Here is a 26,490-nt window from a genome sequence, read left to right on the forward strand (position 1 = left end):
AGTAAATGTAAAAATAAATCCATATACCATGGATCCGAGCTAGTTTTCTGATATGTAGTTGTTAAGAATAATCTCCAAGAAAATATAGGCCTAAAAGACCAACACTAAGTCTCCTGTGCTGTGCTACTGATTTGCCTGATATATTGGATTTACTCTTCTGTATTTTATCATGCATTATATGGAAACCTATTAAATAAGGTATCTTTTTTGGTACCTTCTGTTCTTCTAGCGCTAAGGCAATTTTGTGAGAGGTTACACTTATGATAAATAATTCAGCTGTTACATACCTTCACATTTAATTCATTTACAACACTTAATTTCTAAATGTCAAGTGAGTCCTGATTAATTGTTACTTTTCATTTTCTTGATTTGTTCTATAACCTCTTCTGCTGGCACTTCAATTTTAGGCAGATCCTCCCAGGTGCGATCTTTTTTTTTGTTTTTACTTCTTTCTTTTTTTTTTTTTTTAGTTCCACTACGGGAACCTCTTGAAGTTTCTCTAGCAAATGCAGATGAAGAAGAATCACTTAACTTTCTACTGTGATTTTATCTTTTCTAAGCAGTATTTTTATACCTTGTTCATCTGTTGGCTTTGCAGACTGTTTGGCAGTTTTCCTGCTCTTGGTGTGTCTGAAAAAGAATTTATTGTTAGCTTTTATGCCTCTTACAATTTGTTTCTCAAACTTTCTTGGCCTGCTTTTTCTGTTTTTTACATTTAACCTGTCAGAATTTTTGTTCCTTTCTATTTACTTCATCTGGCACAACTTCAGCTTCTTAAATTTTGCTCTGAAACAGTGGACAAAATGGGGACTGATTGCTTTATCAGGCCCCATCTATGGGCTCTGTTAGCACTACAAGTGCCTCTGTTGGGAGAAGGGTCCAGTTCTGCCGACTTCTCACATGGCTGCTTGAGGTTCTGGTCCGCCCCAGCACCCGAATGGACTGGAGCCCCTGGGAACAGCCAGGCTGCTTCTGCAGGGGAAACGCACGGTACTGTGAAGCTCCTTGTGCAAAGGCTGGCAGATTAAAAAAAAGAAACAATCCGTGCTGTAAACTGCATCCTTTTGCAAGACTTTGTAAGCACTGCAGCACGCATACAGCAGCACTAGCAAGCAGGACTACATCCCCTGCTCAGCGAAATTCCGCCCTGTAGCATTCTGAACCGCTTCCTTCTAGCAGCCCTCATTGCTGCACAGCAGTGAACAATGGGTCTGAAAACAAACTGACAACACACATCATTTTTGTCACCCAGTTTCACAGCCAATTTATTTCCAAACAGCGTGGTTAACATTCAAAACCCCAAAAGTAAACAGGTAAATTACGAAATGGTCCAATCCCTGCTATGGGAATAAGTAAATTAAATGTAGTAGTTTTTAAATTGAAGAAAAGTTGGTAAATGTCTTCTGGGGTTACGAAAGCAGTTGAGTAAGTACAAAATGGTCAAAATTATCCCTCTCCTCATACAGAAACTTTCTGCTACTCCTATATTTGTCCAACGCATAACCCTGGAAACCATAAAATAAGGAAAAGATCCAAAAATATGGGCATCTTTGCTGATTGTTTTATTGGAAAAAGAAACCAGAAGTCTTTGCTTGCATGCGCACCTATAAGAGTGGAACATGTTTAAAAAGGGAATGTTTTCCACCACTTGGAAAGAGAGAAGCTCTGGAAGAGAGGGCTGATGTCAAATATTTTTCTACTCTGGATTCATCAGCAGGGTTCTGGCAGATGCCCTTACCAAAATAGTGCACATACTTGTGAACATTCAAACATCCCCATTGAGAGATGGCATTTCCACAGACTTGTTTGGGTTTGCTCAGAACCTGAAGTGTTTTAATGAAAAATGCAGAATATGCTCGGTGCTACAGAGGGTAATCTTTTGCTCTGGATAAAAACAAAGTGGATTGCCTAAGCAGCAGACTAAAAGAAATATAAAAAAATAAAAAAATAAGAGAAAGGATGCTCAACTAAATCTGAAAGAAAAAAAAGAAACCCCACCCAAAATGTAAAGTCCGTGTGATGGAAATAAAGTACCTGGGAGAGGAGGAAGCACAGGCGAAGCTGATGCTTTAGTAACACACATATCCCAGCAGACAGGAAACGCTGCCAGGTTAACTTGGAAGGCTGAACGACTGTGTCCCGTCAGCTGCTCTAACGTGCAGCCCGATACTGTTGTGCCAGATGTGCCCAGTGTGTACGGTGTGGTGCACGAGTTAGTAAAGAACTTGAGAAACTGCGCAAGACACTGCAGTCTTGAGGCATTTGAGCATAAAATAAATCGGTCCTGAATATTTCTAAGGGAGGTTTTAGTGCATACTTCTAACTGTCTGGTCATAATTGGAGACCAATGGTTTATGTATCCCAGGCTCTTGCAAAGACTGAATGTTGGCTTGCTCAAATAGTGAAACATACTTTAGTCTTGGTCCAGAAGTATTAAGAGTTTTAGGTCTTCATTTATGGAAGGTCATTCTTAGCTGTAACTGGCCGTAAAGCATTTACGCTTGTTATTAAAGGGGGCTGGTAAACATCTTGTCACAAGATTAAAGAGCATTGTTTTCAACCACACTGTCTAGACCATTTGACAAAAATGCAGAGGAGAAAAAAAACGCAGCCTAGCTTATGTACATGTCAGTCTTATAAAATAAACAAAACCAAACTAAAATATCTGTCTAGTTTCAGGCAAAATGTGAATTGCAGTTACCAGAGCTATGCTCAAGGATGAGATACAGCAGAAAAAAAAGTAAAAGTATTAACAGCGGCTGGGGCATCATGTTCTCGGATACTCGCAACAACTCAAGGGGGAGCTGTGAGCTCTCAAGGAGATCTTTTGTCTTTAGTTACAGGATGATGTTCTATACACTTTTTATGGAAAAACAGTTTTAAAAGCATAAATGCAGGTCATTTAAGGATTGAAAAATCAAGAAGAATGTTGTATACTGTTGCATATGAATAGTAATATAAAGGGACTTGCTGAGAGTTGTCACATGCACCAAAAATGCTGTGAGACACTCTGCATTTTTCCTCAGAAAGTTATAAAAAGCTTTTAGGTTGTTTGGTTACCTTACTTTTGTTGGGGGAAGAAAAACCCTGAACCATCCTGAAGCATTCTTCCAAGAATATTACTCTTTTTTGCCTCAGGCAGCCTTCCTAGACCATCCTAGAAAACACTACACCTAAACAAGTGATCATGAACATCGAACTTGATCTCCCTAAAGGAACTATACCTGGAACAGTTTTGTCTTAGAGCAGGTGCAGTTCACTGGGCATAGGTTTAAGCTGTTTGGGTTTGAGTATGTACCTGCTAGATCCTACTATTCCTCATTTAATGGGATGATTAATATGTTTTCAAAGTAATAAAGTGGAGTCAGATACCAGTCCATGTTTAGTGCTGTTACATTCCAGAATGGATACAGTGGTGCCTGGATTTTCCACTGATATTACTTTTTTCCCAAAAGAAAATGCGCTGTTAGAAATCAGTATCAGAGTGATCACAGACCTGTGAAGACAGTTACATCTAGAAGATGTAGAGTTAGATAAGGTAAAACAAAAACTTTAAATTACATGGTCCATCTGGTAGGGTACTCTGAGAACATCTGCTACAACACTAAAAGGGCACTCTGCTTATTGATCTGGGGAAGGAGCGATATCGTCAGCAGCATTGTCATCCCAAAGGAACACATGCTTCAGACAGACAGGTGACATCCCCATACAGGAGGGAGGGAAGGGATGCTGTATTGGCTCTTTTTTCCATGGATGTCTCACACAGGTGGTAATTGTACCATACTGAGACAACTGAGCCCCAAGACACAGCAGCACAACACTTTCTCCTTCCTAACGACAGCAGTGTGACCTGCAAATCGACACATGACAAGACATCTCAGAGACTCTACGTTCGCAGTACATTTTGTTAGCACTAGTGATGTTTTGAAAACTACATATTACGTTAATTTTCACTGTTAATTCTTGCTTGTGTTATGTTTGGCTAGGAAAGGAAAACATGTGTGGGACTGTGCTTTTGAGCTTCTGGCTGGAGCCATCTGGAGCAGGTTATTGCATCGTTCATGTTATGAGATGGCAATTACAATTCAGACACGGAATGACACAGACCTCAGCTGACAACGTAAGGTAGTCCATCTTTGAAAAAGGAGAGTGAACCCTCCACAAACACCAAGAGTTTGCCATTGGGATTCTGTCCTGGGAGGTGGAAGAAACAAGCCCTACTCTTTTTCAGGCAGAATTAGGGTTTGAGACCAAGTTTCCCATGTGCTTAGTGTTATTCATGTGGCAGTAGGGTGAGATGTGTGCAGTTCAAATCGCTGCCTGTCATGTGTTATATCAACGTGTGACAATATCAAAAGCTTGCTTATTTGGCAGTCTCCAAGAATCCTTAGATCAATCTCGATAGTCAGGCGAAAGCCCAACCTGTGAATCTCATGGAACTTAGGTGCTATCAAAATGCAATTGTTCCTGCAAATGCCCAGCAGTTGTGCTCTGAGTGTTTCACCGGTTTTGCTGGTAGAAAATTTGGTTCCATAAGGTTTGGTAGGAGCAAAATGGATGTTTTAAGCACCTAAAGCTTGGACATAGGCCCTTAAAGTGTCAGTTATTGGCAAAGTCCTTTAGTGAATTCAGGTCTGTACGGCTGTGTAAAAGATGTCTAAGACTTGTCACTTTCAATGACTTTGGGCTTGCACACCTAGCACCATACAGATCTGTGTGATTTGACTCTGCTCCCGCAGTTTGACAATGTCTTTGAGAATGTTCAGAGAGGGTGAACTTTAAAAAATGGCAAGAACACCTAAGAAGGGTGTTTGGCAGATACCGTTCTGGAGAAGTGTAAGTATAATTTCAGATAGAATTAAAAAAGGAGATGAATTGTTGTAAAAATTAGTAGATGAGGACTTGTTTTTGTGAAGCAGAGTTTTTATTCAGGAGTGCTGAGTGTATTTAACTCTTATTGAGTTCCCTGGCCTAAATACAACTTTTGTCTTAGCATTCAGAAGCCGTCAGATTATGTTCTCTGGTGCTAAGGGTCCCTGCTAAGCCGGTGTTGTGCATTATCTGCAGGAGCATGGCGTAATTCCTACATTCAGTTGTCTCATCCAAGGAGGGTAGAGTTAGGGTTGCATGACATAGCTTGTGCCCCTTGTGATTATATATTACACAATTTTTGAAATCCAAGGCTCAACCAGAGCTATAGTTTCAATCCTAGATATGCACAAAGCAAACTTGTAAGACATACTCAGTTACTTAACAGAGCCCCATTTTGTGCTGTGGACTGTTCTGCACCTCCTCATGAAGACAAAGAAAACTTCAAGGTAATCTAAGTAAACTAGTGGCTTTCATAACATGGGGGGGATAGTTGAGACCACTGACTAGAGAGTGCTGCTAGACCTGAAGTTTAGCCACCATCCTAAGCATAAATGGTGAAGGTGTCAGCAGATGGTGTTGAAAGATATGCTCAATTGTCCATGTTTTTATAGGGTCAACAAAAGAGTTTTTATGCACCACAAACATCTTCCTTTATGCGACTCTTCATATCAAAGAGAGTTGTGAGAAGGGTGTGGCTGCATCTCATCATTATTTTGTGGCTGACGGTAGTTACAGAAAGGTGCTGCAGAAATTTCTCTTAGCCATAACATCAAATCCTTTTATTTAGGAAAAAAAGTTACCACACTGTAAACTAGCCCAAGCTGTGGTTTGGTACACTTTTTATACTCTGTTTTTTATCCACTCCAGCTGTCAGATGGAGACAGGAAAAATCAAAACATTTGTACAGCATCCCTTCTTAAGGCAGCCCCTTAGGTGGTCAGGTCTGGATTCACCTCCTGTCTGAAGCGCTGGAGCACCTCTGCCAGCTGGCTGATGAATCAGAACTCTTGAGTCTGAGGCAATTCTTTGGGAGCAGACTGGTGCTGCGCTCATATGGTGAGTCTGGCACACGTACAATGATTTTACCATGTGACGGTGAGAAAAATTTAGTGGATCGGCAAGTGAAGTATCCACAAGTCTATGAAGCAAGCTCTTCATCCACACAAATAGATGCTCAGAGCATCTGCTTTGCTGTAGAGATGTTTCTCACAGTTTCAGTAGCTCTTCACACACCTAACATCCAGTAAGCACTGCTACTTTTAGACTTGTTAACTCTCCAGATCATTGACTGTATTGAGAAACACTGGACTTATGGAGCAATGAGAATACTCACTGTTAACCTTTTGCCACAATGAAAATTTGCCCAGTCTTTGCTTTCTCTCTCTTGCCTGTTTTCTGACCCATGACAGAACTTTCCTCTCACAACATGTCCAGCGAGCTTCTTCACAAGTCCCTTGTGTGAGTTTTTGTTAAGCTTTTCAGAAGTCTGTTTAAAATAAGTTAGTTGGTTCTTGTTTATCTGCAAATGTATTGACACAGTTTGAATAATTCTAGGAGAGTGTTTAATCATCTTCCATGCGATACAAGTGATGTAAGCAAGTCACTGAGAGACAAACTGTCAGGAATGGCATTGAGTTTCTGGTGCTGTCATTTTTGAAAAGTAATTTGAGCAATTACAGCCAGTTAGCGAGGTACGGAGCTCCTGCACTTTCCATTGGCACCAGTATGACTTGTGGGTGCTCAGCAACCCTGAAACAGCTCAATCTTTGTATCTCAAGCTGAGTATCCATGCTTAGAGGCCAGTTTTATGAATATCTGTTATAACGACTCTGTTTCTCTGTTTCTCAGTCTGTTACAGAGAGATGTATGATAGATTTTATTTTGTCAGACATTTCACGTTCCTTAGGAATAAAGGGATTCCTCAGATGGAAGACTCCACAGAAATTCAATTTTATGTCTATGTCTGTATTTAATTTCAGCGTTCACCTTTGGATCTAGCATAATCTTTGCAGCATCTGATTGCTTACCTCTCACATCTCATAAATGTTCTGCTTGACCTACTAAAGCTCTGCCCATGGCAAAGTTGCAAAACACCTGAAAAAGTATTTTATTTCCTTCCTCTTCAATCATAACTGGAGAGCTGCAAGATACGTCTTTCCTGAGAAATATGTCGTTTCACAAACCGCTCCCTTAAGCGTGGGGTCAGTTTAGAAAGGGCCAGTGTTTGTAGACAAACCGTTGGTTTTCCTTTGAATGCTTAATTTGTTTATTCCTGTTTTCAAATAATCCCCAAGCTATATAGTTCCTGTAGCTGCAATCGTCATGAATTCGAGTTATTCACCTCCCAGAGGGTCAGACCTTTCATCAGTATGCCATTGGCACGAAGCAGCGAGTGTTGCATATTCATCATCCGAGATACCGGCTAGAGGGCCTCCAAAAAGGCTGACATTTTTTTTGTTCTCAGAGCAAGGAAAACAATCCCTTCCCTTCTCCAGTCCCTTGATAAGGGTTTCTGTCCAATAACGGTGCTCTCTGCTCTGAGGCACATTTAACTGTGAAGTTTGCAGCGGGAGAGGCTTTCCTTCAAGCTGTTAGTGTTTTATCCTGGCAGGCTCCGCGAGGTTGTTGTGAGGAGTCTAGCCAGTTGGTGAGCTTTGTAATCTAAACCAGCTGTCCCGGGCTGAGGCCCCCATTTGCATTGTTTAACATACTTAGAAAATGAAGTGTTCATTTTTAACATTCCTCCTCCAATTGGTTTAATGCTGAATTACAGAAGAGAACTAAGCAAAACCAGGTGCATTCTCTGTATTCTCTCCAGTGTCTGAGGAGGTACAGACGGCTCCCGATCTTCTCCATTACTTGCTATTTCATTCTTTGGACTATAAATGACTGAGGAACTGAAGTGCTAGCAGAGGGTAATGTTTGGAAACACTTTCTAGTTACTCATCAGCACAGACTCTGGTTTTTCTCCACCTTTCCCCAACGGTTTTGGACATGCAAGGATTAAAAAGGTAAGTGGTACGCATGAAACTTCTTTACTTACTGAAGGGAAACCTGCTTGTGGAAAATATCTGTGGCAGGGATTCAGTATGCCAATCCACTTGCTAAAGTCATTTGCAGAGAGACGGGATCTCAATGGTCAGAGGTGGGGAAAGACGATCTGTCTGTTAGCGAAGTTGTGCTGTCTCTGACGCATTCCTTCTTGATCTGTGCTTATACTCTGCGCTTTAGGAACCCCGGCAACCGCAGGAGTGCTGAATTGCGACAGCAAATGATCCCACTAGCTACAGTGATTGATTTGAAGCTAATTAGTTACTATTGCAGAAATTAATTACTAGTTTAAAATATTTTGCCTGCTGGGCAAGCTATGTGACTAGCAGTTGATAGGTTGTGCTGCATGTCTGTTAATAATTCTTGAGAGGATTTGAGACCTAAAGAAATGAGCAAATCGAGATGGTGATTGCAGGCAGAACACGTATGAGGCAGTAAGGTCACCCCCCACACCAAGAGGAAAGAATATATCATCTTGTAACAACGGAAACTAAAGACTGTCTAGAAACGTTTTTTTGTCTGACCAGTTTTATAGAGGACTTTGTTAGCTTGCACTGCTCTGCAATAATGTAGAGCATAGCCCAGTTGCTAGGTATGTTAATGTTCAGCTATAACCTGTTGTATTTCCTTCTAGTGCTGTTCTTGCTATATGCAAAGTAAGTATGCAAGTCTTTATACCAGTGCATGCTTTAAAATCTCTTCAAAAAGATTTGAGGAATCAATACACGAAGTGCAAGCCTAAATGGGTAACGTTGTACTTCGAATGCTTTGCATCCAACTCTAAGGAAAAGTCTGTGCAGAATTTGCCTTTCCTTGTCACTCGAAAGCTGCCAACAAGCACGATCTGTCTCTGCAGCAGTATGAACAACCATTTTAGGGTTTATGTTTACTTTTCAGAGCTTGTGCCTTTCTCCTCGTTTAAAACAAATTTGTTCAAATGTGTTGGTCACTGTTTGTGTGTGGTTTTGTCTGATGTATTTGTAGGTCTTGTTCAGCAGCTCAGTTTGCACTGGAAATCAGAGACAGCTCTAAGAGAGAAAATTGGCAGCTCACTTGGGTAGCAGAACTAAGGCTACCTAAAATATCCCTTGCTTCCTGTACTGGTTTTGTGGGAATGTATTGTATACAATTGCCATTCAGAACTAGAATCCAGGGTAAGCAAGATGTGGGTCTAATTGTATTGAGAAGAAATTTTATATAAGGCAGTGGCAAAGCACTGAAATCCATAGTAGATAGAAAAAAATTATTTCTTACTGTCCTTTCCCAGTTTTCTGTCTGTTAGTAAATGCTTGGGGGTGGGAGCTTAGTCGACCAGAATTTTCATGCTCCAGGTAAGGCGTTGCAAATACAGCCATAGAGCTCTTGTTAGCGAAGGATCCTCTTCTTTCAGTTGCAGTGGAGAGACCCAGTAGGTCCCACTAGATGCTAAGATGATATAACTGGGGAAGGCTCCACTGAAGACAGCAACTTCTAGTAGCTGATGACCTGGCACAGTGTGTCTACTAGCAGAGCAACGTATTACTCAAGACTGAGTAAAGGGACAGAATCTGGCCCTAGGAAAATGGATTAATCTCAAATATAGCCTCCTGGGGATGAAATGCGGTTTAGCGGTTAGAGCAACTGGCTTGGATTCAGGACCTCCTGCATGACATGTCTGCAGCCCTGCCAATGCGTTGCACTGTGAGCTTAGGCAGGGCCTGTGCTATGGTTTACCCATCTGTAAAATGTGCATAATGTGCAAGAAAAACTTTGATATTCTCAGAAGAAAGGTGTCATAGAGGGGCAAAATTACTTTATTGAATATTATGCGCTTGTTCATTAAGCAGCTGCTGCATGGGGTCTCATCAAGAATAGATTAGTTAGTAGACATGTTTGGTCTGATTCTGATCCCAGTTGCATAAAACCATAGTAAAATTAGCGACTCTGAGATCTGAATCTGGCCCACAGTTGTATTACTCCCTCTCCAGAGGCCAAACTCATGTTAGCAAATCTCTGTGGAATACACTGAAGTGTCACTAGAAATTAATTTGTCCATGTGTATTTAATTCTATATAATGAGCCTGGATATCAGAAGGTTTTCAGCCTATTTTCTATGCACATTACAGGATACTGACTGCTTTCACACTGGCCGTCTGCCTTTCAAGCCCTGGAAGAGCACAGGTGAGAGGTGCACACAGAAATCTATGTACTGTTTTGTACTGAAGCACTATATGGCATGAGACTTAACTGGCTAGCAGGTGAATAGGAAGCTCTGTGGTCTGGGGTTTACATGAAAAGGAAGCTGTGTGGTCTAAGGGTTTAGAGGGGAGAACATGGAGCCAGCAGGATTCTGGAGTTGAACATGGACTGAGCTTATTGACTCATCCTTGCCAGCTCAGCAAAATATCCCTGTAGAAAGCTGGACCTCACTGAAAACCTGATTCTGCCTCTGAACTTAACAATTCTGGAAAAGGAAATAGGAAAAGCCATCCCACAGGAGCAGGGACAGTTCAGTTCTGTGGTGGGGAACATCCATGTTTGGAAAACTTATTCATATAAATAACTATTTTCTGTGTATAGCAGGATCTTGTCTTAAGACTGTTTAATTTTGGACTGTGATCCTGAATGACTGCATCCTAGTTTTCATTTTAATTTATGTCTGAAACCATTTTTGTTCAAGAGGCAGGGCGTTTGAGGGTGGATGGAAGTAAAGCAGTCCAGTTCTTGAAATAGCAGAAGCATTAGTTCTTTGTGTTCTTGGGCTCCAAGTGGACTTTAAATTAGGAAAAACAGTTCCCAAAGGCATGTTAAGTTTGAATTCCTGGTTGATAATCCAGATACACTCAGTGTCCAGAGCTGTGTTTCTAAATACCCTTGCCAAAAGGTGCTGAAATGTAGTTGTTTTTTTTTCTATTACATTGAAAATTTCCTGTACATGGCATGCTTATTGATATTTTTGTGAACATCGGATCTGTATGGAAAATGCTTTTCATGCCCCTGGAGAATTTTTGAGATGTCTTCAAGGGTTTGTTTTTATAATTTAAAAAATATTGTTTCCATTGCTATTTTTATACAAAACATCTTGTACCGTAAATTGATTTTGAAGTCTAAGCAAAAAGCAACTTGAAACCAAGATGCTAGCAACAAATTCTTTCTGAAGATATTGAAACTGGTCATTTCAACAATATTGGAATCTTTTCTAGAATAATGCTCTAGAAAGTTGTTGAAACCAGTTCTACAGTAGTTTCAGTGTTTCTGAATCAGTTTACTGCCCAAAAGAAAACAATTTTGTTAAAAACAATCTATCTTAACTTTTCTTGCTAACCTGGGTGTAGTGTATATGCCACAGCACAGAAAAGAGAAGAAAAACTGGAGTACGTACATTCTTTAAAACATGAGGCTGATTATACATTCTTGCATCAGAATACCTTGGCTTTCCACAGCATGATACCAAAGTATCTTGGAATGTCAAAATAAATGAAGGCAGAATTCCTTCATAGTTTTTTGACACTTCTAGTAGTGGTTTTGTGTATTCATGTATGCAAGCGGCAGGTGCAGTCCAAATAATGCCATGTGTTTCACTTTGTGTCCCCTCCCTAGTTCCTGCAGTGGCCCGCTTCCATTGACCTACCCATCTCACCCCTTGTCTCCCATCTACAACTTACTGCTTTTCCAAATGTGAACCAAGTCCTTTACTCTGCCACGGATTTCTTCCACAAAGTCCAAAAAGAAGTGCCTTTATCATTTAACAACAAAAAAGGAAGAATCTTGAACACACTCCATCCTTCTGCCCTCTGATTATTTCAGTGGTTCCTGTTTTCTGGATATCTCTTGCTTACATTCCTTCGTACAACCTATTAACTGGCAGGAACCTGCCAGTGAAAACTGCTTGGCCCGTTGCTAAATAGCTGGAGGCCCAGTCAAAAACTAGGGAGAGCAAGGAATGATTTTAATGGGCTTTGAGACAGTCATCACCAGGACTGTCACTGTTTTAGCACTGCTGAGGATCACTGATGAGGTGCTGAAGACTCCAGGCTCCATCCCTGATAAAGACCAGCACCATAAGATAGGAAGGAACAAGTAATCTTGCAAGCCTAGAACATGTGTCATGTAAAGATTTATCCTCTAAAAATCAAAACGTTTGGTGTGAAGTAAAAGCCTTACTTTTATTAAGCTTGTTACGTTTTAACTACGGCTTCAATTCAGTCAGATGGCTAACACGTTGAGACATATGTACTGAATTGTCTATATGTGGCGTTTTAGAGTCTGTTAGAGAAGTTACTTTTTAACTGAGCCCCCCTGTTCTGGCAAAATCAAGACCCAAAAATAGAAGAGTGTACTTCTGTGTTAACCTCTGGTATGGAGCCCATGGCACATTATGTGTTGGTTAGCCCCGGGGAGATGAACAGCCTGACACTGTCACCGCCTGAGGGAACCACCTTCTGAGTTAAGGGGCTGGCATATGTGCTGAGGTCTCAGGTTTAGGCCGTGATGACTGTCCTTTGGGGAAGGGACTTTATTTTGGTGTACTGTATAGTGCTGAACAATTGTACTAAGCATAATAATCCAGATGAGCATTTGACTCTGCAACCCTCTCATTTCACAGTCACTGAGTGTCCTTTGTTTTCTCATTTTAGCAACAATGCACTAATGGGTTTGACCTGGACCGTGCCTCTGGGCAGTGCTTAGGTAGGACTTCAATTAAATCAATACATTTAAACTGGGGTTCAGAAATTCTGACTTCATTGAGTTAACATTGTGCTGCTGTTAGTATGTTTTAGTTGAAAAGTTCTTGTTGTATGACAAATATGTGTGTTTCTGTATACATGTATACAAAAATATATATGTATATATACAAATATGTGTGTGTGTTTACATAGCAGAAGTATATACCGATCTTTGACATTGTTGAGATACTAATTGGCTGTCAGTACTTCTCAAATAGCTGTGATGCATTGAGATGAGTTTGGGAGCTCGGTCTAGTTGCCAGATGACAAGGGTTGTTTACCCTCCTCTTTCTCCTCCAGATTATTTACTATCTTTGTTGGCAGCCTCCACCTGGGGGCTCAGATAGAGTCTACCACTGCTCAGAGTTGAAACTCCAAGTAAATTGTTGAGGCAGCATAGGGAAACACGCACTTTGCCCTATAGCATTTTTTACCAATGGCGTTCAGTCTCCAGGGCAGCATCTTCTGCGTGCATTGAAGGCACTCAAACAGTAAGGGAAAAACTAGCAACAGATTGCTTGCCCTGTCATAGCAAACTACTGCTTCTGTGCTCCGAGAACCAAGCAAATGCTCAGTTTGGCTAAGCCATTTGTATCTTTCTAAATTTAATTCAACAATAATCTCAGTCAGAGCAAGAAAGAGGCCTGAACCACGTCCCCAGATCTGAACATCCCTAACTTTTGCTTGGGGGAGGGAGCTCGGGAGTTCCAAATCGGGATCCAAGTTTCACAGCTGGGCAAACCAAACCACCAGTGTTTGAAATCCTGATCTGCATGTTGCGGTTTGGACAGACCCTCTAGCAGGAACAGGCAGTAGCATGCTGTAGCCATGTGTAAATCAGTGTTTAAACCGAACATTTATAGAATAACAAAGCAGGCTTTCCCCTCTCCCTCTACCCTCTAACAGTGAAGTAAAACAAGTAGAACACAGGACATGTTGAATATATGGGATGTTTCCTGTTTTAGTATGATCTAACTTCAAAGTGAGGCTCCACAAGGAAGGATTAGCTTTTCCGTTCAAAGAGAGTGTCAAATTTTTTAACAAAGTCTTGAGAAAAACATGTTAACTATTTTTTGGATAGGTCCCATTAAGAAGCAATCACTCATTTAACTTTTGCAATTTCCTTCCAGATATTGATGAATGTCGGACTATTCCTGAGGCCTGCAGAGGAGATATGGTGTGTGTCAACCAGAATGGTGGCTATTTATGCGTACCCCGAACAAACCCAGTGTATCGGTCACCATATCTGAATCCTTATTCAAATATTTATCCACCGCCCCCAGCACCAGGCCCCGTTCCTAACTACCCTACTGTTACAAGACCTCTGATCTGTCGATTTGGTTACCAGTTGGATGAAAACAATCAGTGTGCTGGTAAGTAGTAGAAATCTTTATTCTATATTTTTGTTTATATTAAAGCTTGTCCAACATTGGAGAAAAAATTGTCCCGCAATTGTCCTTTAGTTATTGTATTACTCAAGCCCAGTCTTTTGAAGTTCAGCTACTTTTTTTAAAGGATGTGAGCTCTAAATTTCATATAGTCATTATTCAATGCAAGCTAAGATATGATTTAGTCCTATTATTTATTTATGAGATAAATAACCATCTGATGGCAGGTGATTTGTCAGTGCATCGAAGGCACGCCTTTTGTGCTTATGATTCTGTCCTTGAGAGAGAAGATAGGTGGCCCTCCATTTGAGGCGTTAGAGGGGGACTGAGGAAACCTTGATTCAGTTCTTGGTGGTATGTGACCTTGTTCAGATTTCTGGACCTCGGTCTTCCTGCTTTAAATGGTATAAATAAGAGTTGTTTCCTCCCATGCTTTGCGTACTTCACTTAGGCTGTGAGCCCTTTGGAGCACATATGTTGCTTATCTAGAGGGTAGTACACAACTGTTAGCACTGCCATTGCTTTAATGACTATAGACTTCAGCTGAGACCGGAACTCCCTTGTTCGAGGCACTGTGCAAACACACTGGGAAAGAATCGCTGCCCTAGCAGAGTGTTGACATTGTCTTAGCACCTTGATATTCCTCAGACTCCAATATAAAAACCAAATAACCCTATGAAAAATTTCTAGTGTTGGTAGTTTTTCTACTTTTGCATCTTTTGCTAGATTCTGATTCCGCTTAGTTCATTTTATACTGTGTTTAACTTGGATATAAGCTCTCCTGTGTTACTCAAATTTAAGGGAGATTTAGATTATATCCCTCTGGTTTGCTTGCTTTTGATACTGTCATGTTATGAAAGAATGGAGAGAAAAATTCTGAACTAAATTAAGGTAAATCCACTGGCCAAAATATTTATTTTGATGCCAAACTTGGAATCAAGAGATCAGGATCAAACTGATCATTGGCAGCTGCTCAGGGTAAATGCTGGAGATGCAACCCTCAAGTCTACCACAAAGTTAATCTATAACCAGAACTTATTTCTGTGTCCCAGTTGTCCTAATGGTAAAGTGAGTTTTTTATCTGTTACTGTATGTAGCTACTTGTATGAAGGTTTTTAACAGAATCTTTTTTGAAATAGGACTGGTCTTTGACAAGATAAAAAGCCCAAACTACAGAAGATATGAGCTTTCAATACAGAATTTTTGCCTGTCTGTAGACTAAGGAACTGCATTTAACTCAGAACATTTCTTTTTTGAATGCTGCTGCAAAACAACACAAGAGCTAAAACTGACTTTGTCTTTTGGGCCGATTCTGCCCTATTGTCTGAAACTTCTGGCAGGACTTGGTTTCAGATGATGTACTTTGTTTGCTTCCCCAGTGAGGAGACCATGATGCTTCACGGGAGCTGTGAGAGTCTAGATTTAAATTCAGCTACTTTGGGGCACATTTTTCTGTATTTGAATCATTGCCATCATTATGTTCCAAGGTGGGAAAAACGTATTTTCTAACCAGCGTTAGTAGTAATACCTACTGGAAAATTGTAGGCTTCCAGGAGTGTTTTCATTTTGCTAACTTTGATGTAGATGAATCAAGAAATGGGGCAATTAGTGGAAAAGAAGTGCTGAAATCAAAGGGGAAATGAAAAGCCCTGTATTTTACTCTCTCTGGTCTGCTGCAAGCAAACCATCCTAATCAAAACAGGCGGATTTTGGAAACCTTTACAGTGGACCTTCCAGCCTGCAAAGGGCATGTATGTTCCTATCCATGCCGGCAGAAATGTGAGGGCTCATGCTTTCTTCAGTCAGGGCTGTTCACTTCTGTCACTTTGACTTTCAGGTAAAGGAATTGAACTGTGAGGGGAAGTTTGGTGAATAGAGACATTAACAAGAATAGACAGGAAAGGACCGACTGCCATTTGAGTACCACAGTTAGCTGGAAGCAGTTTTTGAAAGTCTACATCAGGTTTGAATTTGGGCAGATGATGGATCATATTTGTGTTAGAGGAAGAAAAACAAAGCTTAAAGAAAACAAGACCTGTCAGAGCGAAGGGGTCTCTGCTGGAGTTAGTTTTCATTTTTCATTTAGTGAAATCCCCTGGAGACATTCACTGTCTCGATGCAGTATTATTTTTGTATCTGTGTGCCCTAGGATGGAAAGTGTGAGCACCAAGGGAAGTGCTATGAGTACATGTCTCACTGCAGTGGTGGTAGGAAGGACTGGTCCCCTGTTTCCAGGGCTTCTGGTGCAGTTAACAGGTGTGATGTGCAGCCTTGTGCTTGAAGGCCTTGGAAATGAGGCACCAGGGAACCTTGACAGGGTCCTCAGAAACCACCAAAATTTCACTCAGGTCATTCCAGAAATTCTGAGTTGCATAAGTCATAGTTCCGTCTTCTTGTAAGTTAATTATATGCATTGCATCATGTTAATAGTATGTCAGTTGCTCTGTGCTTCCCTGCTTATCAGCATTCAGCATGCTCTTAGCATACGAAGCCCTTTAAGGGTTAATTCTGTGGTGGAATGGTTGAAAAGAGTAAACTGGAAGCTATTTTGCCCAGTAGCTGAGCCACTATATAACTTACAGGTTTGTTATGTTGGTGTTCTGGCACCGCCTTCCAGCACCTTCTTTCCAAATAAAATTAGTCACAGGTATTTCCGTTAGAGATGATGAGACTTTTTGCTATTGACTTCAGGGGAACCGGAGCTATTCTAATGCCAATGTTTCTGAGAAATCTCCAATTTTTAACAGAGTACACATTTTTGTCTGGTCAGATATGGGGTTACGGGTCTGGGCCACATTTTCTATAGCTAGGCCAACAGAAATCTTTATTTTCTCTTTGAATTCCAGTCAAAACAGCTTGTTAAACACAGGAACCATCCCTGGGAGATTTGCAGCCTCAGCTTTGAAGCGCTGAGCTTGTTTAAGGGACTTCCAAAGTGAAACAGGATAAAAATTTGATCTGAAAGCTGTATGAGACTTAACAAGCTCTTTTTTTTTTTTCATCCTCCCTTTTGCTAGAGCTGACAGAAGCGTAGGAAGGCTGTGAGAGGGTCGCTCTGTCTTGGCCTGGCATCTGGCCTGCCTGCCAAGGCTCCACGTTCCCTGGCTCTCACAGGAATGTGCACTCTCAGTGCTTCAAATAACATTCCCCCTCGTGGGGGCTGATATATTCCAATGCAGCAAAAAATTCTTCTCCCTTTCAAGCCTTTCTGGCCTCATCCTTTCTGACCTGGAGGGTCATAGACAGGGGTTAGGTGTCCACACTCCTTCCCCATCCTGTTCACCACCCAGTCTTAACAAGACTCTTTTATCTCCAGATCTCGTCCTTTGTGAAAACAAAACCTTTCCTGGCACAAGTGCCTCTCAACGACATCTGTCAGTGACCACTTGCCCACTCCAGTGTCCTCTGCATGGTGCAGAAGTAGTTGTAGCCATTTGTGGCAACAGGCAGAGAAATATTTTAATGATAATTACTTTTTAAATCTTCTGTGGGTTTGATTCCTGATACATTGTATTTTTAGCCCTGGAGTCGCTGAATGCTTTATATCTTGTATGTATAAATGTAGTGTGTTTTCAACAGCATGAAATCTGTGTAAACTCATTCCAAAGCAGGTTGGGAATGATTCATAACCACAATTAATGCTGGAATAAAAGACCACATACAGGAAAAAGCAAAGAAATCTAGCGCAAGAGCACTGCTTGAACTGTTTGTCTTCTAATGCTACTTCTCTATAAATACAGAATGGTTAGTCATAATAATGACTTTTTGTTCAAGGAACTTGGTCTAGTAACTGTTGGCAAGATTAAGTTGGAGCGAGGGCCCATGTTTTTGCATTATACATTCATAAGCTGAGAGCTCTTTCCAATTTCCCTTCACTCCACCTTGCTGTTTCCTGATTTACAATGATCTTTAAAACATGCCTCAAACACAGATCCTTCTGGGCATTGTGGAAAGAACTGTAATGGGTGGGCTCTTATTTTTGCTTTCTTGCCCATTAATGCACATGCACTATGTGAGGAGGTAACGGGGGCAGGGAGGCATCTAAGAGGGTTGAATGGAGGGATCAGAGAAAGCAGACCGCAAAGACAGAGAAGTAGATATTAGGAAAGGTATGAGGATAAGGCAAGATGAGTATGACCTAGAGACAGAAAGAAGGGAGGACGCCAGAGGTGTTAATAAATGTGGTGGGTTGACCCTGGCTGGATGCCAGGTGCCCACCAAAGCTGCTCTATCACTCCCCTCCTCAGCTGGACAGGGGAGAGAAAATACAACAAAAGGCTCATGGGTCAAGATAAGGACAGGGAGACATCACTCAGCAATTACCGTCATGGGCAAAACAGACTCGACCTGGGGAAAGTAGTTTAATTTATTACCAATTAAATCAGAGTAGGATAATGAGAAATAAAACCAAATCTTAAAAACGCCTTCCCCCCATCCCTCCCTTCTTCCCGGGCTCAACTTCACTCTCAATTTCTCTGCCTCCTCCCCTCCAGCAGCACAGGGGGACGGGGAATGGGACTTGCAGTCAGTTCATCACATGTTCTTTGTGCTGCTCCTTCCTCCTCACACTCGTCCCCTGCTCCAGCGTGGGGTCCCTCCCACAGGAGACAGTTCTCCACGAACTTCTCCAACGTGGGTCCTTCCCACGGGCTGCAGTTCTTCACTAACTGCTCCAGCGTGGGTCCCTTCCAGGGGGTGCAGTCCTTCAGGAACTGACCGCTCCAGCCTGGGTCCCTTCCACGGGGTCACAAGTCCTGCCAGCAAACCTGCTCCAACGTGGGCTCCTCTCTCCACGGGTCCACAGGTCCTGCAAGAAGCCTCGTCCAGCACAGGCTTCCCACGGGGTCACAGCCACCTTGAGGCATCCATCTGCTCCGGCATGGGGTCCTCCATGGGCTGCAGGTGGATATCTGCTCCACCATGGACCTCCATGTGCTGCAGGGGCACAGCCTGCCTCACCGTGGGCTTCACCAGGGGCTGCAGGGGAATCTCTGCTCCGGCACCCGGAGCACCTCCTCCCCTCCTTCTTCACTGACCTTGGTGTCTGCAGAGTTGTTTCACATATTCTCACTCCTCATTCCAGCTACTGTTCTGGCAGGTTTTTTTCGCCCTTATTAAATATGTTGTCACAGAGGCACTACCACCATCGCCGATTGGCTCGGCCTTGGCCAGCGGCGGGTCCATCTTGGAGCCGGCTGGTATTGGTTCTATCGGACACGGGTGAAGCTTCTAGCAGCTTTGCACAGAAACCACCCATGTAGCCCCCCCACCCCACTCCAACCTTGCCATGCAAACCCAATACAATAAAGAAAAAAACCATCATCTTTATTTTTAAAACAAAAGCTAAAAGGAAGAAGCACGAAAACAGAGGGAAATGGAAAGATGCTCTTTCCAAGAGCAAAGAGAGAATTCTTCTTCAAGGCCTCATCTGTGGAGTAGTTATTACTTCACCTTTCCTCATTTCTCAAAGACTGCCAGGACCTCCTTCATTCCCCACCTACAGGTCCCCAGGCCTACATTCGTGGAGTGAAACTCCTTCCTTCAAAACATTACCTTTGCACAGATGGGTTTTAGATCATTATCATTTATATTGCAGGCATACCTAAAACCCACATCCAAGCCTGCAATCCTACTGACCTGCCCTGTGTGCAACCTCATTAAGAACAGCCTATACCTAGATGAGTTTTCAAGCAAAATAAAAGAACCAGATGTGTGTGTTTGGGGAGAGGGGAGGGAAATGAAGATACAGGGAACTGAGAGGAGGTGTCCGGGTCTTGCGGCAGGCCCATGGCTGTGCTGGGCATAGAGCTCAGAATTCCTTATCCAATGGCTTAGCCACTAAGTCAGGCTACCTCCTAATAGTGACTTTTCTACAGTGAACTCTTTGGGCATATAGAAACAGGAGGAAGAAAAGGAGGGGAATGCAGCAAGGAGATTATGCCCTGGAAGGGGTTGTGTAAAGGAAAACCAAATGGAATCCACTCCTGCCATTGCCTTTTTTAACCCTATATGGTTCAGCTCTGTGTCTTTCCCTTTTCCTCTTGATCTGTGAGACAATCTCCTTTGCTATTCCGGAGGGACAGTTCCTGGAGGCTATGCATGGTCCCTGTTAGGGCAGCACTGCCATCATGTCCAAATTAACCAAAAATAAAAAGAAAGATTGCATGAAAACAGGTTCTGCAAGAGGTTGAGAGCAGCCTCCCAAAAAGATGTGTAATTGATGACAACTTCTGATTAAATTAAGGGCCATGATGTGTAGCATTTATTCATAAGATGGTTTTCCTGTCGGGTTTTGTATGCAGAAATATAACTTTGGACCTCATGCTGCCATAGCAACAGAAAAGTTGCCTCTGAAGCATCTGAAGAAGAAGGTATAGTTGGTGGCTAAGGCTTTTGTTGGAGGATTTTACATTCAGTTCCTGACTTTGCCATTGACAAATGTGCTAGGTATTTTGGGGCTTCAGGTCATTCTGTGTAAATGGAAATAATAATTCATTTTCAGGATTGTACCAAGGATAATTTCACAAGTAGATGATGGGTGCTGAGATAACTCCCTGACAAGTTATCACGTAAAAATACGTAAACAGGACAAAAAAGGCCCAAACAAAAAAGTTTAATAATCTTACAACAGTGAAGTTCAAAGTGAGACTTGTGGATCTTACTTACTTCCCTAGTGCACTAAACTGGTTGGAAATCACTGGACACTTTTGTCTATGTTTCTTCATAGATCAGAGGAGAAGGGAAGTCCCAGAACTTCATCAGTATCTCCCATTCACTTCAGGAACACCTGCGCTACAAAAGCTTTCAGTGGTTATTTGATCCTGTTGTTTTTCAGTCACCATCTACTGATGCTGTGTTCATTTCATGTTTTAGCACAATTCAAGACGGTTGACCCTTGATTAACTAATGTGGTGAGACTAGACATACTTAATATACCCCTGTCCATTGAATAAACCCACATTGTACAGCTCCAGGCAAACATAACTATAATTCTTCTGGGTCCAGCCTCAGCGCTTCTGATCTGATGGCCTGATTTATTCACAACCCCAACAATCTTCATAAAGGTAATCACAAGCTGACCATAAAATATTCATGGGTAAAAAGGTACATCTGAAAATACTCAGAGCTCCTTCCTCCCTCAGGAAACCGTTGCACCAGCACGGAGGATGGGCCAGGGCTGAGGAAAGGCAAGATTCAGCTAGTCCCTACAGCAGGGTCCATCAGTAGGGTCATTCCTACAGAAATTTGATCACTAATACATGTATCCTCCCCCAGAAGAATTTACCAAGGACAATAAGGGTGGAAATGCTACTTTTCACTGAAGTGAATCCATTTGTGGCGGAGGGGTTGGCTTGATAGAAAAGGTTGCTGTATGTATCTGTCTGCAGCAGAGTAAACTGAGCCTTCTGTGGCTTGGATTATTCCTTCTTTCATTCCTCGCTAAGTGCAGTGTGGGAGGAGTACGGTCTGATGGTTATAGCACAGGCAAGTGCTTCATTTATTTGTGAATCTTCTACTACTCACAAAGAAATTAGTAAAATTGAACCAAGAAATACAACATACAAGCCAAGAAGGCTGGCACGTTATTAAGAAAACTGGCATCTCTGTGTACTGGAATGAAAAATAGCAGGCTCCTGAGTATGGCAAAGTGTAACAGTAAGTGCAAGTCCATCATTCTGCATGTCAGTGCCTTTCAAACATCACTGACCAACTGTATTAATGTGCGATGATGTGAGAAGGGAAAATAAAATAAACACAACTACAGCATAGCCACAACTGAACTTGACTGAACTACAGTCTTACTGGGTAGATAGCTGGATAAGTCAACTGGAGACCAAAAACTCTTCTTAGACCTGTGATTATGGTCCCCATTGACTTTGGTGAAGATTTTAGGATCTTAGAACAGAAGTTCTTGCAGTGAATTTATTAGGTTTAGGTTAATCTGTCTTGAGCCTAAGCCACTGACCATAAGTGGGTTATGGTCAGGGAGTTTGGTACAACATTTTCCTCCTGACAGACTCCTCATACGATGATAAGGATTTCTTAGGCATTGCGGAGGAAGAATAGACAGCTGGTCAGAAGATCACCTTATGATTAAAAACTGTGGCAGCCAGGAGTGTTTGAATTTGCTTTCAACTTTACCTTGAAATAAACCGATTCTATCTGTGGAAGTGTCATCACTTGCTTATTAGGGGTGATTAAAAGTTTTCTGGTCTTCTGTACTGAGGCTGGGAGCCAGGAGGGAAGCACAGTGGCATACAGAGGGGGACAGCTGAATGAAAATGTGTCACGTTACAAAATACAGCTGGTTTGTATGCAGAGAAGGGGCAAAAGCATAGAAGGGACAATGTCCATGTCTTGTTAGATGTGCAGACACCAGTCCAGGCACAGGAAGGTTGAAATCTCTGTAGGCTGTGAACTCTCTGTCTTGTGATGTGTTTCAGTTTTCCCTCTTCCTTGGAGTTGTATGATACTTTGGTATATGAAGTGGCAAGAACTCAGGACTCCCATCTCCCTTGCACTTTGGAGACTGCAGGGGGAAAGGGTATGCGGGGGAAAGAGATTTAACTGATACACTGGGTTTTGGTTGGTTTAATGGCCTCGGTTGAGCTCTGAATTTGGCATTATTGGTCACTGGGCTCTGAGCCAGATAATACATAGAATTCAGTCGTCACCAAGAGCTAACTGGCAGGAGGTTGTATCTGACTGACTTCAGAGAAGCAGCAATGGTACCCAGCCTGCCATATCCTCAGGCATGTGCTGGCCAGGGCAGGGCTCTCACCCCTGCTGTTAACCTCTGAATGATTCCTTAGACTCACTGCTAACAGCAGTTTGATATGCAGGGCATTGTGGCTGCCTTGCCTTTATTATGTCTTACTTCCAGGGATTTCAGCTGTGCCAGATCAGTTAAAGCCGCTATGTACCGATTAGCTCTGTCTAATCGGAGCAGATTTCATGAGCTTTCCTTTGTGGGATAGCTGTCATGAAAGACAGTCCTGCCAATGAGACAATTACATGGCTTAAAAGAAAATTAAGTCACTTAATGGTGCTGGAAGATTGACAGACTTCATGCGTACCCTTCCCCAATCTACTGGCTCTGTGGCTTGTTCTTCTCTCACTTTCCTATGGGTGTCTGTTTCGGCTGTGGATGACAGTCCATGCCTAGCTTTTTGCTGGGACCCTCAGGGACTTTGGTTGCATGAGTGACAGACACCTTCTTTACCTCCCTGTGGCATAATGTGCAGAGTTCAGTACCTGACAGAGTGTCTGGAAGGCTTATTTATTTTCAGTGCCCTTAATAGCACCAGCACTCTGCTCAGGCCTACGTTAATCTTTGCTTGTGTTTGCAGCACCCACAGTGCCTAGAGGTGGCAGTGTTCTCAATGACTTGAAAGTCACCATTTTTCTTGGCCTCTCCCTTATATTTTTTGGGTCAGCTTTGTTTCTTTTCACTTGGTTCCAGCCTGAAATTGGCCATGGTTATATGACACAGTCAAGATGTTAAGCCAAAATATATAGAAAATATTAATTGGCTCCTTTACCAATATAAATCTGCCAGATGGACCATATGTTTTGCCAGAATCTATAGGCAGAGGTAATGGGCTGGCATTGCTCTTTTGTCTTGTCTGTAGGACACCGGACCCATGACAGAGCTGCCATGCAGAAATATAAGAGCTGTCTGATGGTGTGCGGAGTTTAACATGCTCTGACCCCTTCATCTGCCAGTTGACTGGCTTCCCATTTTAGTACTTCAATGAGATGAGAGAATTTTTCAAAGCAAATAAAACTACCAGAAGATGAATGGGAGTTACACATTTCGAGCCCAGTGCAGGGGAGTACTTTCACTGTTCTGCCTCTTGGCTGGGACGTGCTGCTCATTGGGGACGACAAGATGCACTGAAGTCCGTCTTCAGTTTTAGCACCAGCAAAACCCTCTCTGTTTTTAGTTCTTTTCAACCATAGCTCATGGTTGCAGGTGCCCTGTGGTATAAGGCTACGCTGCAGTGTGAGGAGAAGGATGGTCCTGGTAAGAGGGCAACAGGACAGCTGAAACGAAGGCCTAGGTCTCCAAAGCTTGGTTAGGTCCCTTGCTCTCACTGACCTTCATCCTCAGTGGAAGCTCAGCATGTTGATCTGGCCTGCAGTCTTTGCCACAAGCTGCCAGTGTGACCTCAGACATCTTTGCTCAATATTGTTTTCAGAATTGACTACTTATCTGAGGAACTGCGATATCTGAGCAACCAGCTGGAAAACCTTGAAGGGTCTAGGTTTTCAGGCAGAGGCATTCAGCACTTTCTGAAAGTCAGGGTGTGTATGGTGTCTTCATTTGGGCACCTGCAAGTGTGTATATACAAACTCATAAGTCCTTCTGGCAAATTTCCTTAGCTTTTCTATGGCTCAGCTCTACATCAATAATATGCCACTACAATGAGGATAAATCTATTTGTGTTCATGAGGTATTCAGACACTGAAAATACAAGAGGTGCTTCAGCTAAACAGGGAGGACCTAGGAGGAAAGGGAGAGGAGTGCATCATAAACTTGCAGGGTCTGAATAAATCTAGGATCTACTGCTTGGTCTGACAGTAACTGTGTTGTTTGGTTTGGGGGTTTTTTTGTTTTGTTTTTCCACAAAAAGAAATAATTTTGATGTCTGCTTTGTTCTAATATTTTGACCTTGTTTCCATTTTCTATTTTTTTTTGTGAAGTAAAATTCCTGTTTTCCAGCCAGCCCTCTGAGTAAATGAAGCATTAGCTGGTGAGCCGGTAAATTGCTGGTTGGATCAAAGGCATTAACTGATTTTGTGGTACAAGCCCAACATATCTATAGGTGACGCTGAATGGTAAGATTGTACAAATAGTAATACGCAGAAGTCTAGAAAAGCTACAGTTGTGGTCAGGAAAGTAAGGGACTAGAAACCCAGCAGTTGATGAAAAGATAACCTAACACATGGCTCTCTGATGGAAGATGAACAGTAGAAGGCAGTGATGTCAAGAGCAGTGTAGCATGGGGCAGATTCTGGCAGGGGTACTGAGATTTCTCATCCCAGAACAGAGAGGGAATAGTCCTTCGATATGCTCTGTTCTGCTGAGAACAGATCCAACCTACTGACATTAAGTGTAAGAACTTTACTACCAGATATATGTAGATAAGTTTATGGAAATCTCAGTATAGAGCAACAGTAAATTGGGGGCATTATTGAGGCTGACTGGTTAAAGGAGTTAAGTATTTTGTAAAGATTAGGGTAAGATGACAGCAATTGGAACTGTGAATGTCAGAGAAGCAGATGTGTATGGTGGGTGTTACAAAAGTACGATTATTCCTCAATAGGGTATAATTTGCTGAAATGAAGGAAAATTACTTTTAGACTGAACATAGTAAAGCCCTTTATGACAGTGCAGTGTATCAGGTCATACAAGAATACACTAGGTATGTTGTAGTGGAGGAATAGTACAAAAAGTATCAGCAGAAGCATTTAAAAACTGCCTGGAACAATTGTTAGCAAGAAAGAGTCTTGCACAAGTTGGGGGTGGGATAGATGTTATCAGGTATCTTTAAGTTGCTGTACTTTTGAGTCCTTTGGTGTATTTCCAGCTTCCAGCATGCACAGAGGCAAAAAAGAAAACTGTTTTCTTTATCTAATGCTGCAGAGAAAAGTTCATAGCATGGGTAAGAGCCTCCACTCGTTAAATAACAGTTACTGTGCCTACAGTGGAGCAATGCAAAGCTGAGATAGCTTAAATGGGTAGCCTGACATCCCCTTTCTGAAGGAGGAATCTTGGAGCAGTGCAGCGTCAGTTTGCCAGACTGCCACTCCTTACTCCTGGAGCAGGAACTGGGCCAGGGAGAGCAGATGGGGTCCGAAAGCTATAGCATGCTGCTAATTTCCTGCTATCACAACCCCTACGGGGAATCCCAAACCAGGCATCGGCTGGAGCAGCCTTGGCTTGTGCTCATGTATTTCAAAGGCAGACTGCAGCAATATATACAACACTTGTTGCCAGCAAATCACTAAGCACTGCATCTGGAGCTTTAATTCAGAAGCATATTGAAATTATTTTAATTAAAAACAGGGCTGACTTTGTGATGGAATAGCCCAGAACTCTGTATTGACAGCTATCAGTTGGTTTCAGGTAGTCTTCCCAAAAGACTGTAGCATGCCAGCTTTAGGAAGGAGGTGTTCTTCCCCATTAAATCAGTGCTACTTAAAGATACGGTTTTGTGACACTGGTATTACGCTATTCAGGTAGTACAATGCATTTTGGGACAAATCAGTGATTTTTTTTTTTTTTGGCTTGCAACATGACAGTTTGGTTCTTTGACATTTTCAAGAGGTTTAACTAGTCATAGATGAAAAGTGGCATAAGAAAATAAGAATTTCTTTACAGAGTTACACGTAAGACTTCCAACACTGCCTATGATTTTAACTGAAAAAAAAGTGAAAATTTTATCTCCATATTCCCCAGGAGATTT

The 26,490-nt window shown here is 42.1% G+C and overlaps 1 protein-coding gene across 1 annotated transcript in view; it reads left to right on the forward strand.

Annotated features, from left to right (window-relative positions):
- Positions 1–7,809: 7,809 nt before the first annotated feature.
- Positions 7,810–26,490, forward strand: part of FBLN5 (fibulin 5) — a 46,603-nt gene continuing 27,922 nt past the window's right edge. The window contains exons 1-4 of the mRNA XM_059819599.1: positions 7,810–7,883; positions 10,029–10,083; positions 12,540–12,591; positions 13,760–14,002. Coding sequence (XP_059675582.1) covers positions 7,867–7,883; positions 10,029–10,083; positions 12,540–12,591; positions 13,760–14,002 — 367 coding nt within the window. The 5' untranslated portion in view covers positions 7,810–7,866. The remainder of the gene's footprint in view (positions 7,884–10,028; positions 10,084–12,539; positions 12,592–13,759; positions 14,003–26,490) is intronic.

The sequence above is a fragment of the Gavia stellata genome, chromosome 7, assembly GCF_030936135.1.
Source record: "Gavia stellata isolate bGavSte3 chromosome 7, bGavSte3.hap2, whole genome shotgun sequence".
NCBI classification, from domain to species: domain Eukaryota; kingdom Metazoa; phylum Chordata; class Aves; order Gaviiformes; family Gaviidae; genus Gavia; species Gavia stellata.